General features: G+C 40.0%; 1 protein-coding gene across 1 annotated transcript in view; it reads left to right on the top strand.

The window, feature by feature from the left end:
* Positions 1–2457: 2457 nt before the first annotated feature.
* LOC306967739 (protein FAM171B-like) overlaps positions 2458–14971 on the top strand; it is a 31427-nt gene continuing 18913 nt past the window's right edge. The window contains exon 1 of the mRNA XM_079562899.1: positions 2458–2757. Within this exon, the coding sequence (XP_079419025.1) occupies positions 2526–2757 (232 nt within the window). The 5' untranslated portion in view covers positions 2458–2525. The remainder of the gene's footprint in view (positions 2758–14971) is intronic.

Consider the following 14971-nt stretch of genomic DNA (forward strand, 5'->3'; position numbering starts at 1 on the left):
GCGGTTCAGAAGCCCCTTATGAGAGACCAACAGGCCCTGTTAGAACCACGAGGCCGTCCTTCTGTGGACCCACCACCTGCAGGAGGAGCCATAAGGGGCTGGGGCAATGTGATCTGGGCGGCTCCAACAACTGCCCCCACGACAAGTGGACAAGTGGAAGAAATGGATGGTTGGATGAATGGATGGAGGCTGGATGTTGTGTAGGTTCGGAATAACCAGTTTTAAGTGGAAAAGAAGGTGTAAAAATTCTAATTCCTCCTTGTTTTTTGGGTTCAAAACTCAATAAATCAGGCAGGAATTCAATCCTTCTGACTTTCAAAATATCGTTAAAGACTGGAAAGTTTTTGAAGTGGAAATGTGGCTGTAACAGTGTGATGGTAACCTTTAGTCAGGGCTTTAGTTCCCACAATGCCTTTCTGCTCATGGCTCACTCTAACCAAACACCTCTGCCATTGTCTGCTGTTGTCAGTGAAATCAAACCTCCAGAGGCCACGAAACCTCCTCTTATGATCTACAGAAACCACAGAAGTAACGTGTTCACCTTAATAAATCCTTCCCGTCGTCCCTCTGGGGGTAATACAGGTGTTTATGGGATGATTGGGGGGGTCTTTCATCGCCCCCTGGTGTCTCTGTTCCAGAAAACCACAATTGCAACTTTCCGGCACCGACCCAGAGGGCGCAATACACACTAATGTAATCACGAAGAAGAAGCTAACAATAAATGCAGTCAGTAAGACGTAAGCACAAACTATATTGATTTACAAACTATAAAAGTCAAATGAATAATCAAATAATGTGGATAAATCTCTAGAAATTGTTGTAATTAGTATTTTAACTAGACTTGGGTCTCTTTAAATGATTTTTAATGCTCTGTATGCTGCATCGGACTGGTGGAGCTGAGTCCATCTGTGTTCCTGCCCTCACCTCAGGTCAGGAGATCTGAGTAATGACTAAAAGGACGAGATCATGAGTTTCCTTCACAGAGACCAGAGGGAGCTCGGAGTAGAGTCGCTGCTTTACATAGAATTGTTTGACTTAGACCAAAATGCCTCATTGTGAAGTAGAGACGACTCGCCTGCACAGTCGTCCCCACGACTTTATCCACAAGGTCAACACTTGATTCAGGCTCATATTTGTTTCACTGTAGTGGTTTGCAAAAATAGTAATCAAGTCTTCACACTTTGTTTTAGTTTCCATTTATTTTTATTTTCAAATAAAACATCATTATGTAATGTGACCAAAGTAATAACTTCTTACACTTTATTCTCTCCACACTCTGTGGTTAAGCTTCATTTACCACGGGGCTATAATGTGTTTATATTCTGATCTCTTATGTCAGTGCCCTCTGCTGGACACCTGTGGAATTATTTTTTATTTATTCAAATAGCCCCCTAGTGGCTGGAATGAGTAAACTGGTTATTTAGTTAAAATATCAACTCCGCACAGGAATGGGCTGGAGACTTACTTTTATTTTTGACAAAAATGTTTTTGCTCTACAAGTCGGGGGCCGGATTAAATCACCTCGCAGGCCCGATTTGGCCCGCGGGCCGTCGTTTGAGGACCCCTGCTGTAGGGTCTCCCAGAGCAAACAGGTCCTTGGTGACGGGTCAAAGAGCAGTTCAGAAGCTCCTTATGAGAGACCAACAGACCCGGTTAGAACCACGAGGCCGTCCTTCTGTGGACCCACCACCTGCAGGAGGAGCCATGGGGGCTGGTGCAATGAGATTTGGGCAACTCCAAATAACCCGGAAACGGACAAGTGGAAGAAGATGGATGGATGGACTTTCCTGTTTGTTTTGTTGTTGTTGTTGTTGTTGTTGTTTATTACCAAAGAAATACTGCACCGTTCCCTCCAAATAGTTGAACCGAACTGAGATGTCATTTTCCTCACACCTCTAAGGCTATAATGTGATTGGCATGAACACGAGTCTGGCTCTTGCAGGTCACAGCACTTTCCCCCTGGGGTTCCTTTGTCTCCATCTGGTGGAGGAAGAGCAGCACTGCAGGGCTCTGATCTGAAACCTTTCAAACATTATTTCTTTATATATTTGTATATGATCACTATCACTGTTGTTCTTGATTGGTTGTCATTTTATTTGCCATAGTCAGAGTCAGGTACTCGATTACATTTTCTCATGCACTTCTACTCTTTTTTTTTAAATTATTATTATTATATCTCACTGTTTCACTGTACAGTTGCACCGGAAATACACCCCAGTCCGTGAACGCTCCTCCACTGACAACAACAACCCTCCTCTGCACGCGCTGCTCTGCCTCTGCGCGCGGGGGGGAACTGGGTGATTCTGATTCTGACGGTTATATAAGGCTCAGTGTCTCTGTGGGAGCGAGCAGCGCCATCTTGTGAGCTGTGTTCGCCCTGCCGCTGCCGCTGTTGTTGTTGTTGGTGGTGATATCCTCCTCTCTCTCGCTCTGAAGGGGGTTAATCTTTCTGCCTGAGCGCGGAGAGCACCCCCCCTGCAGACCGGGACATGCGCTGACCGAGCTCCCGCTGCTGCGCTGAGGTCATGGGGCTCGCACGGTCCCTGGTGCCGCTGGTTCTGGTCCTGCTCTGCGCTTCGGGTTCGGTGGATGCGGCGGGTTTACGCGCGGAGGAGGCGGAGGTGGAGGGGAGCGGCGGGGGGAACCTGACGGCGGAGGAGGAGAGGTTTATACCGACACGGACCCCGGGATACGAGGGGGCAGTGAGGGAAGCGGCGGCCGAGTCCAGGAGACAACAGGTGACGCGGACCCCCCCAGGTTCGTGGAGTTCGTGTTTACGCGCGATGGTGTGTTTGGATTTGGCTCAGTGCTGTTTCCAGGGCTCGCTCAGGCAGCGAGGCGCGCGCACCGCAGTGGCACAATCAGCCTGTGCGCAGTTTGAAGAGAGTCTTTAGGGAGTATTTACAGATCATTCATGTGTAAATGATCAGACAAGGGGAGGGAAGTGTTATTTTCTGTCCCGATTCTACCAAAACTAGACCATGAGGCGCCATCGTTTATCTTTACTAAGGCGAATAAACAAGTGATGAAACTGACGCTGAAGGGAAAACTCTCTTTTGGGTTCATTTGGTCTCTTAACCCCTTAACTCCCACCTGAACCGAGCACATTTTCTCCAGTTTGGCTTTACCCCCAGTCCAAAAGCTTCTGGGAAAAAGCTGTGAAAATAGCAACAAAACTGAGACGAAAACAATGATGGAAATGTGACAAAAAGTGACAAAAACATTGACTAAAAAGTGATGAAAAATGGATGAAAAAGTGGCAAAAATGTGACAAAAAAATGTAAAAATGTGACAAAAAGTGACGAAAACATTGACAAAAAAGTGAAGAAAAATTGAAGAAAAAATGACAAAAATGTGACAAAAAAATGCAAAAATGTGACAAAAATGTGACAAAAATGTGATAAAAAAATGACAAAAATGTGATAAAAAAATGACAAAAATGTGATAAAAAACGACAAAAATTTGACAAAAATGTGATAAAAAAATGACAAAAATGTGACAAAAATGTGATAAAAAAACAACAAAAATGTGATAAAAAATGACAAAAATGTGATAAAAAAATAACAAAAATGTGATTAAAAAAATGACAAAAATGTGATAAAAAAATAACAAAAATGTGATTAAAAAAATTGACAAAAAGGTGATAAAAATGTGATAAAAATAACAAAAGTGTGATAAAAAAAATTACAAAAATGTGACAAAAATGTGATAAAAATTTGACAAAAAAATGACAAAAATGTGACAAAAATGTGATAAAAAAATGACAAAAATGTGATAAAAAAATGACAAAAATGTGATAAAAAACGACAAAAAATTGACAAAAATGTGATAAAAAAATGACAAAAATGTGACAAAAATGTGATAAAAAAACAACAAAAATGTGATAAAAAATGACATAAATGTGATAAAAAAATAACAAAAATGTGATAAAAAAATAACAAAAATGTGATTAAAAAAATTGACAAAAAGGTGATAAAAATGTGATAAAAATAACAAAAGTGTGATAAAAAAAATTACAAAAAAATACAAAAATGTGACAAAAATGTGATAAAAATTTGACAAAAAAATGACAAAAATGTGACAAAAATGTGATAAAAAAATGACAAAAATGTGATAAAAAAATGACAAAAATGTGATAAAAAACGACTAAAAATTGACAAAAATGTGATAAAAAAATGACAAAAATGTGACAAAAATGTGATAAAAAAACAACAAAAATGTGATAAAAAATGACAAAAATGTGATAAAAAAATAACAAAAATGTGATTAAAAAAATGACAAAAATGTGATAAAAAAATAACAAAAATGTGATTAAAAAAATTGACAAAAAGGTGATAAAAATGTGATAAAAATAACAAAAGTGTGATAAAAAAAATTACAAAAATGTGACAAAAATGTGATAAAAATTTGACAAAAAAATGACAAAAATGTGACAAAAATGTGATAAAAAAATGACAAAAATGTGATAAAAAAATGACAAAAATGTGATAAAAAACGACAAAAAATTGACAAAAATGTGATAAAAAAATGACAAAAATGTGACAAAAATGTGATAAAAAAACAACAAAAATGTGATAAAAAATGACATAAATGTGATAAAAAAATAAGAAAAATGTGATAAAAAAATAACAAAAATGTGATTAAAAAAATTGACAAAAAGGTGATAAAAATGTGATAAAAATAACAAAAGTGTGATAAAAAAAATTACAAAAAAATACAAAAATGTGACAAAAATGTGATAAAAATTTGACAAAAAAATGACAAAAATGTGACAAAAATGTGATAAAAAAATGACAAAAATGTGATAAAAAAATGACAAAAATGTGATAAAAAACGACTAAAAATTGACAAAAATGTGATAAAAAAATGACAAAAATGTGACAAAAATGTGATAAAAAAACAACAAAAATGTGATAAAAAATGACAAAAATGTGATAAAAAAATAACAAAAATGTGATTAAAAAAATGACAAAAATGTGATAAAAAAATAACAAAAATGTGATTAAAAAAATTGACAAAAAGGTGATAAAAATGTGATAAAAATAACAAAAGTGTGATAAAAAAAATTACAAAAATGTGACAAAAATGTGATAAAAATTTGACAAAAAAATGACAAAAATGTGACAAAAATGTGATAAAAAATGACAAAAATTTGATAAAAAAAAGACAAAAATGTGATAAAAAACGACAAAAAATTGACAAAAATGTGATAAAAAAATGACAAAAATGTGATAAAAAAACAACAAAAATGTGATAAAAAATGACATAAATGTGATAAAAAAATAACAAAAATGTGATAAAAAAATAACAAAAATGTGATTAAAAAAATTGACAAAAAGGTGATAAAAATGTGATAAAAATAACAAAAGTGTGATAAAAAAAATTACAAAAAAATACAAAAATGTGACAAAAATGTGATAAAAATTTGACAAAAAATGACAAAAATGTGACAAAAATGTGATAAAAAAATGACAAAAATGTGATAAAAAAATGACAAAAATGTGATAAAAAACGACTAAAAATTGACAAAAATGTGATAAAAAAATGACAAAAATGTGACAAAAATGTGATAAAAAAACAACAAAAATGTGATAAAAAATGACAAAAATGTGATAAAAAAATAACAAAAATGTGATAAAAAAAATAACAAAAATGTGATTAAAAAAATTGACAAAAAGGTGATAAAAATGTGATAAAAATAACAAAAGTGTGATAAAAAAATTTACAAAAAAATACAAAAATGTGACAAAAATGTGATAAAAATTTGACAAAAAAATGACAAAAATTTGACAAAAATGTGACAAAATGTGACAAAAAAATGAAAAAATTTGGGGGAAAAATGACAAAAATTTGATAAAAATTTGAAAAAAAATATTACAAAAATTTGACGAAAAAATGACAAAAATGTGACAAAAAATGACAAAAAAGTTCCAAAAATGAGTTGAATACCCAACAAAAAAATGATGGAAAATAAAAATGTGATGACGTGAGGAAAAAGATCCTCTCGGTTCAGGCGGGAGTTAAGAGGTTACCGTAGAAACTTTTACCTGAACAAACAAAATAACCTCACCTTAACCGAGTTCATTTTCTCCAGTTCTGCTTTACCCAAATCTAAAAGTTTCTTGACTGGAGATCACAGCCTCTCAGTCACAGTAACGCCTCATTTGAAAGCTAAGACCTGAAAGTTTTTTTTTTTTCTCACTTTTTTTGTGTGTTTCCATGTCGTGTTATTGTTTTCCAGCATGTCTTTTTTTGTGGGGCTGAAAGATACATCGTTATCGTATCGATGTCGAGATACAGAACATTCAAAACATTAAAATAGAAAAAGCAAGATATAAACCACATAGATTTTCATCAATAAAAGTGCACTCTTTATTATTATATTTGATTTTTTCTGAAAAATGCTTGGCTTTCACATAACTCACTCATGGTATCGAGATCGAGATATCTGGCATGAATATCGAGATATGAAATTTTGTCCATATCGTTAACTAATGATTATTTGGTAATTGATAATCGTTGTGAAAGATGCATGAAAATTGTATCGAGTATTTCAATAATGGATTATTTGTTTCAGCCGACTCTTCTGTCATGTTTTTGTCACTTTTTCGTTTTTCCATCACTCTTTAGTCGTGTGTTTTTGTTGCTTGTTTTTATTGTGTTATTGTTGCTTTTCCGGTACGTTTTAGTCTTAGATTTGGGTAAAGCCAAACTGCAGATTATGCTGGGTCCATGTGGGGTTTAGAGGTTCACCAGTTTCCATGGCGATGTTCAGGAAGTTAAAGCTTTGACTTCGCTCTTCCCGATGCAAACGGAAAGTCTCTGTCACCTTCAGTCCCGCAGATATCGGCTTTTATCGGCTCTGGATCGGCCGATATAGCCCATATAGCAAAATCCCCGAATATCGGTCCGATAAATCAGCCAGTACGGGAAACTTTAGAGCAGAAAAGTACTTCTTTTTGTAAGTAATGCTCTATTTGAACTGATATTGAAGTCTCCAAAACCAGGTCAGCTCCTGGTCAGACCCGGGTCAGCTCCTGGTCAGCTCCTGGTCAGACCCGGGTCAGCTCCTGGTCAGCTCCTGGTCAGCTCCTGGTCAGGCCCGGGTCAGCTCCTGGTCAGGCCCGGGTCAGCTCCTGGTCAGGCCCGGGTCAGCTCCTGGTCAGGCCCGGGTCAGCTCCTGGTCAGGCCCGGGTCAGCTCCTGGTCAGCTCCTGGTCAGGCCCGGGTCAGCTCCTGGTCAGGCCCGGGTCAGCTCCTGGGTCAGCTCCTGGTCAGACCCGGGTCAGCTCCTGGTCAGCTCCTGGTCAGGCCCGGGTCAGCTCCTGGTCAGGCCCGGGTCAGCTCCTGGTCAGCTCCTGGTCAGGCCCGGGTCAGCTCCTGGTCAGGCCCGGGTCAGCTCCTGGTCAGCTCCTGGTCAGGCCCGGGTCAGCTCCTGGTCAGGCCCGGGTCAGCTCCTGGTCAGCTCCTGGTCAGGCCCGGGTCAGCTCCTGGTCAGGCCCGGGTCAGCTCCTGGGTCAGCTCCTGGTCAGACCCGGGTCAGCTCCTGGTCAGCTCCTGGTCAGGCCCGGGTCAGCTCCTGGTTAGCTCCTGGTCAGCTCCTGGTCAGCTCCTGGTCAGGCCCGGGTCAGCTCCTGGTCAGCTCCTGGTCAGCTCCTGGTCAGGCCCGGGTCAGCTCCTGGGTCAGCTCCTGGTCAGCTCCTGGTCAGCTCCTGGTCAGGCCCGGGTCAGCTCCTGGGTCAGCTCCTGGTCAGACCCGGGTCAGCTCCTGGTCAGCTCCTGGTCAGCTCCTGGTCAGCTCCTGGTCAGCTCCTGGTCAGGCCCGGGTCAGCTCCTGGGTCAGCTCCTGGTCAGACCCAGGTCAGCTCCTGGTCAGGCCCGGGTCAGCTCCTGGTCAGGCCCGGGTCAGCTCCTGGTCAGCTCCTGGTCAGGCCCGGGTCAGCTCCTGGTCAGGCCCGGGTCAGCTCCTGGTCAGACCCGGGTCAGCTCCTGGTCAGCTCCTGGTCAGGCCCGGGTCAGCTCCTGGTCAGGCCCGGGTCAGCTCCTGGTCAGGCCCGGGTCAGCTCCTGGTCAGGCCCGGGTCAGCTCCTGGTCAGGCCCGGGTCAGCTCCTGGTCAGGCCCGGGTCAGCTTCTGGTCAGCTCCTGGTCAGACCCGGGTCAGCTCCTGGTCAGACCCGGGTCAGCTCCTGGTCAGACCCGGGTCAGCTCCTGGGTCTGCTGTTTGGTTCTGGTTCAGTCTGTGACATAATGTTGTTATTTAAAGGCAGCAGCAGATGGAGCGGCGCCGCCTCCACACACGCCTCACTGACTCATCACCACGGCAACATGACACAAACTACAAACTGATCTGCCTCGAAACTGGATTACAAAACTAAGAACTGATGAGCACAGAGGCTGCAGGAAAAGAGAGCGGACGACAAGTCAGAGATTCACCGGAATAATAAGGAATAAATAAGGAAAGTCTCAGTAGGAAAGGAGAAAACGGCTCCTCACTAATCGTCTAATTAAAAAAAATAAAGGAAGAAATGCAATATCTTATATAAAAGCCGATATCTGCTGCGATAGAGACTGTTTGGAAAGCACAAAGTCAGGGCTTTAAAATAACTTTATAAAACCTCAGTGAATATGTCATTTTGAACCTGGAGAATTAAATTACTCAGTTAGTTTTAACCTCCGGTATTTTTAATATTGTGCAAAATGCCGCTGCTAGCAACAGTATGCTAATGCTAATGCTAACAACAGTATGCTAATGCTAACACTAACAACAGCTAATCAAAGCTGGGACAAAACTATGATTGAAAGTAATAAAATAAAATAGAAGTATTTATGTTCTTTACAGGATTATAGACATTTGGAAAGATCGGTCAAAAATATCAGTCAAACATATCGGGATCGGCCTTAGAAAAACCCACGAGTCGACCTCATATATCGGGTATCGGTTACGAATATCCCAAACTTGTGTTGTTGTTTGTCATCTCATTTTGTCACTTTTGTGTTGCTCTTTTCTTGCTCATGTGTGGCTTTTTTTTTGCCTTTTCATCCCTTTTTTTTTTTACCACTTTATTGTGTAGTTTTTGCCACTTTTTTCTTTGCATTTTTTGTCAAATTTTGCTGCTTTTTTTTTTTGCACTTTCATCGCTTTTTTGTCTCTTTTTTTGGCACTTTTGTCACATTTTTGTTGCTGTTTTGTCACTCACGCTTTTGCATTGTGTTTTCAGCCTTGTTTTTGTTCTTGTCTTTTTGTAGCTGTACCATTTAGATTTAGGTAAAGCCAAACTGGAGAAAAGGGGCTTGATGCAGGTTAAAACATAACCTAAAATAAACAAGTTGTAATGATCAGATGAACTGAATGTGAGTCACGTCTGAGGGTTTTTCCTGTAGAAAAGTCCAGTGATCGTTGCTTCATATTGTTCCATACAGTTTATTTATGGATATAGTTGATTATTGATCAGTAACAGCTCGTCTCACTATATTGATCTCACACTGAAGAAAAGAGGGACATTCACTGTTTTAAAGAAACTCTCTTGGTATCGGTTAATATGGGATATGGTTTGGTTGCACATGTGCCGCTGCCTGACCCGCTGTGCCACCGCCCCCGTCAGCAGCTGAAGCCCGGGTTGTTTGACCCACTTGTGCTCGGCTCGTTCATGAATAAAACAAGCGGCCGTGGGAGTCGGAGAATCTCTTCATCTCTTTACTGGACGGATCTGAGCAAACACAAAACCTCACACTCTGACCCCAAAACCACGGCTTTGTCTGATTCTCTGTCTGACGTAAACGCCTGCGGGGATAATAACGGTCACAGTCTGTACAGTCTGGTCACCAAAAGCACATCTCAGACTTTCTCTACAGCGACGATGAAGCGAAAATGGATCCCCTAAAAAGACCCCTTGACCCTCCTATTCTTTCAAAATAATGTTCTAATCAGAGTAAATCTCCTCTTCCTTTTAATCTGAAATGATTCTTCACCTCACCTTATAATGTATCGTAGAAGTCGACTAATCGGGACGATATTTGGGGATTTTACAATATCGGCCGATCTAGCGCCGATTAAAGCCGATATAGCTCCCAGCTGACAGACAAGCGTACAAGTGGGTTGTGCCATTTTCCTTTTTTATTAACCATTAGCACATCGCCACCGTAAGAGCTAAAAATACATACCGTAAATTAGTACAATTTTCATAACAATACATGGATAAAAGATAAATGAAACTGTACCTTTTTTCCCCTTTCAGCTAGGCGCTAGGCCGTGCCATGACCATACAAGTTTCCCACCCGCCATGATATTTAAACACTTCCTTCCCTAACAGGAAATTGCCGTGGTACCGGAAGCAGTCTTTTCAAAATACATCCATAAGCCATTACACTCCCCGCAATCACGAGTAATACAAAAACGAGTGATTACTGATACATTTAGTTACAATTCTGAATATTAAAAAAGGTTACCAAAATCACACTCATTTCCATTTCTACACATTTTTTTTCCCTTTTTTTTTTTTTTTTTTTTAAAAACAACAAGTTATGTGATGTCCTCCGGATCAGGGATCACAAAGTCTTTAACAAAATGTTCATTATGCAAAACAGTAGGGTGCCTGAGGCCACAGTCCCCACACAGAAGACGTCGTCTACAATCCTTGACCCCATGTCCCTCTCCTAGACAACCAAAACATAAATACCTTTCCTTGATGTATGCACGCCGTTCATTAATAGATAATTCCTTAAATTTAGTACATACGAATATTTGGTGAAATTCTTCATTACAAAAGAGACAACAGGGCCTAGATAATTTTGGGGACATTAAGGGCTTCTTCAGTGGAGAGGTTAGCGTTGACAGGGTATTGCTTGTTATTTTCCTGGGCTGAAGTGCATAAAGAGATGTTATTGGATTGCAGGCAATGTCAGCCTCAAGACTAATAAAAGACACAAACTCTTTGAACATTGGAAAGGTGTTTTTCTGCCTTAAGCTCTGAGTCACTAGTCTATTCCAGCTTACTATAACCCAATCAGGTAATTTAGATATTAAGTTTTTATTTTGCTCGCAATCATTTAATATGTCCAGTCCTGTAACATAAGGCATTGCCTCAAGAATTGTGGTTAGAAAATCCGCATAACTTCTCAGTCCTTCAGCATCATTCCCATGGATCCTTGGCCACCATTTTATTCTTTCTCTGAAGGCCCTTTGAATCGTAAATGGATGGCCATACCTGCGATTTAATTTGGTCCAAGCATCTGAGAAGGCCTCACTGTCACTGCGGAAGAATGTTCCATCCAAAACTTGTTTGGCAGATCCACCAACGTATTTTCTCAAATAATATAGTTTCTCTGTGGGATCTATTGTTCTTTGACTGATAAGTGTCGTAAATGCGGCTTTCCACTCTATAAACTGAATAGGACAGCCCGTAAAAACAAAGGGCTCAGGTACAGGGAGTCGACTTAATGAAATGTTGTCCTGCAATCTTTGAGCCAGGGAAGAAAAATCAGCAAGAGTAGAAGGGCCCGTAGGAGTTGATGCAGACGCACAGGATTGCTCGCCAGAGTTAGATGTAGGTAAAGCCGGAGCCTTAATTGTTATAAAAGATGGCGGTCTGAAAGTGGAGGCGGTTGCCGTAGCCTGTTCCCATGGAAGATGGGTAGTTGTTGCACTGTGAGAACCTGGTATATCTGGGGCCGCAGCCGAATTTGAAGAGAGTGATGGTCCATTCCCAGGACATCCACTAGCGCTGCCTTTGATTTCTTCATTTAAACATGTCAACCTTACTTCCGCTACACGGAGCTCCCTTGTTGCCTTTAGCCTTTCCAGGGCATATTTCTGTTCATCAAGTTCTTTTCTTTGGTTTTCTTCTAATTGTCTTATAACAATCTTTTGCCTTTCTTCCTCAAGCATCAAATCATAGTTTGCCCTTTTTACAGCCAACTCAGCAGCAGCTTCAACCCTTTTTACAGCTAGTAAGTCTGCAGAATTGCAATCGGATTGATTAGATATAGAGGCCTCGGAACCATAAATGGAATGTGCATATTCACAAAACAACAGTTCATGCATCCTGGTCTTCTCAGCATCTTCATCAAACTGATCATCCACAGCTCTGTTGTAAGCAATAGACAGTATTTCATTATTGACTGCCTTAAATGCCTCCACTCGTCTCTTTATATCAAGTGATGGAGTGATTATTTTACACATTTCATCAAAGAGATCAATCACGTCCTTATTGCTTTGCTTTAACACTTCAATAAGTTTCCAAATCTCTTCTTCAGACAGGTGTGTCTTTAATTTGTTCCGAGACTCTCTTATGTCCATTTTCCATTTATTATAAAGGGAAAGCAGCAGATCTTCACATTTTTGTGCATCTTCTATTTGATCACAAATGTCCCTTTGTTCAATATCATAATTTCCCCCTGACTCCATTTTATCAAAGTTTGCTCTGTATTAAAAGCTTTGGTCAATTTTGATGACAAAACAGTGATGTAAAGTTGCAAAAGTTATCCGTGGCCGCTCCGTTCTTCTTACTGGCGTTTAAGTCACTGCTGCGATGATATAAAGTGCTGCGTGTACTCACAATGTCCATAGGCTTGGCTTACTTCCGTGAAGTTAATTTTTACCGCTGTCGCCGTTGCTGTTTTCGAGGCTCCAAACGAGCGCCCCGTTCACAGCCTGACCGTCCAACGTGACTCCCGGTCCACACCCGACACCTCGCAATCGTTGACTCATGCTCGTCGGTCCCAACCAGCTCCATGGTCCCGGAATCCATCACCAAATGTTCGGTAAAGCTCTTACTATAGCTCCCAGCTGACAGACAAGCGTACAAGTGGGTTGTGCCATTTTCCTTTTTTATTAACCATTAGCACATCGCCACCGTAAGAGCTAAAAATACATACCGTAAATTAGTACAATTTTCATAACAATACATGGATAAAAGATAAATGAAACTGTACCTTTTTTCCCCTTTCAGCTAGGCGCTAGGCCGTGCCATGACCATACAAGTTTCCCACCCGCCATGATATTTAAACACTTCCTTCCCTAACAGGAAATTGCCGTGGTACCGGAAGCAGTCTTTTCAAAATACATCCATAAGCCATTACAGCCGATATCTCCGGGACCGAAAGTGATCGAGACTTCCTGTTTTTTGCGTTGAGTGAAGTCAGGGCTTTAACCTCTTAACTCCCGCCTGAACCGAGAGGATCTTTTTCCTCACGTCATCAGATTTTTTTTCCATCATTTTTTTTGTTGGGTGTTCAACTCATTTTTGTAACTTTTTTGTCATTTTTTTGTCACATTTTTGTCATTTTTTTGTCAATTTTTTTAATCACATTTTTGTCAATTTTTTTTTGTCACATTTTTGTCATTTTTTTGTCACATTTTTATCACATTTCTGTTGTTTTTTTGTCAATTTGTTATCACATTTTTGTCCTTTTTTGTCATTTTTTTGTCACATTTTTGTTATTTTTTTGTCACATTTTTGTCATTTTTTGTCAAATTTTCATCACATTTTTGTCATTTTTTGTCACATTTTTATCACATTTCTGTTTTTTTTTTGTCAATTTTTTATCACATTTTTGTCATTTTTTGTCACATTTTTGTCATTTTTTTGTCACATTTTGTCACATTTTTGTCATTTTTTCGTCAATTTTTTGTCATTTTTTTGTCACTTTTTTATCACATTTTTGTTATTTTTTGTCACATTTCTGTTATTTTTTTGTCAATTTTTATCACATTTTTGTCATTTTTTGTCACATTTTTATCAATTTTTTGTCATTTTTTTGTCACATTTTTGTCATTTTTTCGTCATGGGGTAAAGCCAAACTGGAGAAAAAGTGCTCGGTTCAGGTGGGAGTTAAGGGGTTAAAGGAACAGGCCACATTTTTTCCAGACTGAGATACCTGAGCTTAGACGAGTTGATGTGTACCTGTCTGGGGTTTGTGTGTGCCCTCAGTCACGCAAAACGACCAAAGATGTTGTTAGCTTTTAGCCTCTCCCAGTATATTCCTATGGCTCCAAACGGGTGAAGTTAGAAGCGACCGAGCTCTTCAGGTACACATCAACTCGTCTAAACTCAGGTAAGAACATGTCTCAGTATGAAAAACTGTGAACCTTTAAAGCGAGTCCTCTCACATCAGTCAGGGGGAAAATGTGACACCTACAGGCTTTTCTTTCAGATTTTTGGCCTGTTTCACCGATTCCACCGATTTCCCCTTGTATGGTAAACCAGGGGTGTCGAAGTCGTTTGGGTCGGGGGCCGCACACATTGTAAAGGACTGTGGCCTCATGAATAACATCTTACACTTATTGCTCTTCATCAGCCTGTGTCACATGTTTCTCAAAGTGCTACATGATGTCAGTATTCATTCACTCCACAGTAAGTTACTATTGTAGCCACAGCCGCCCTGAGGCAGACTGACCATTGGCTATAATATACTGTTTGTATCCTGATCTCTTATTATGTCAGTGCCCTCTGCTGGACACGTGTGGAATTCTTTTCTTATTTTAAATTTAAGCTGCCCCCTAGTGGCTGGAGTGAAAAAGCCTTAAAGAGGGGGTGTTCTGCTTTTTTCAGTCCCATAGCACCAGTCTATATCACACTACAATGATGACAAACCTTCTGTTGGTCTGTAAATGCAGTAAATTAGAATAACTGCCTTGTATAAAATGTCTCTCTCAAAATGGCTGTAGTGAATGTCTTGAAATAGGCCTCTGTCTCTTTAAGAACCTCTGAGCCTTTCCGACACGCCCCCTCCACACGCTGTCTGTGGCATCAGTGGGGAGGGGGTTCTGCTGAGGAGCAGTGGTTGGTTACTCGGCTGGTGACGAAAGCTCGGAGGCGTCTCCAGGAGGTGGGGGCGTTCCTAGGAGGACTCAGGCAAACCTATCCCTAAAATGGCCGCCATCAGAGTTTTTACAGATTACTCAAAAATACGTGAATGTGCCAAGGCAACACTTCAGGCATGTTTTTAATGAGGGAATGACATAATAACATGA

This window comes from Gobius niger, assembly GCF_951799975.1.
Source record: "Gobius niger genome assembly, chromosome: 9".
NCBI lineage: Eukaryota > Metazoa > Chordata > Actinopteri > Gobiiformes > Gobiidae > Gobius > Gobius niger.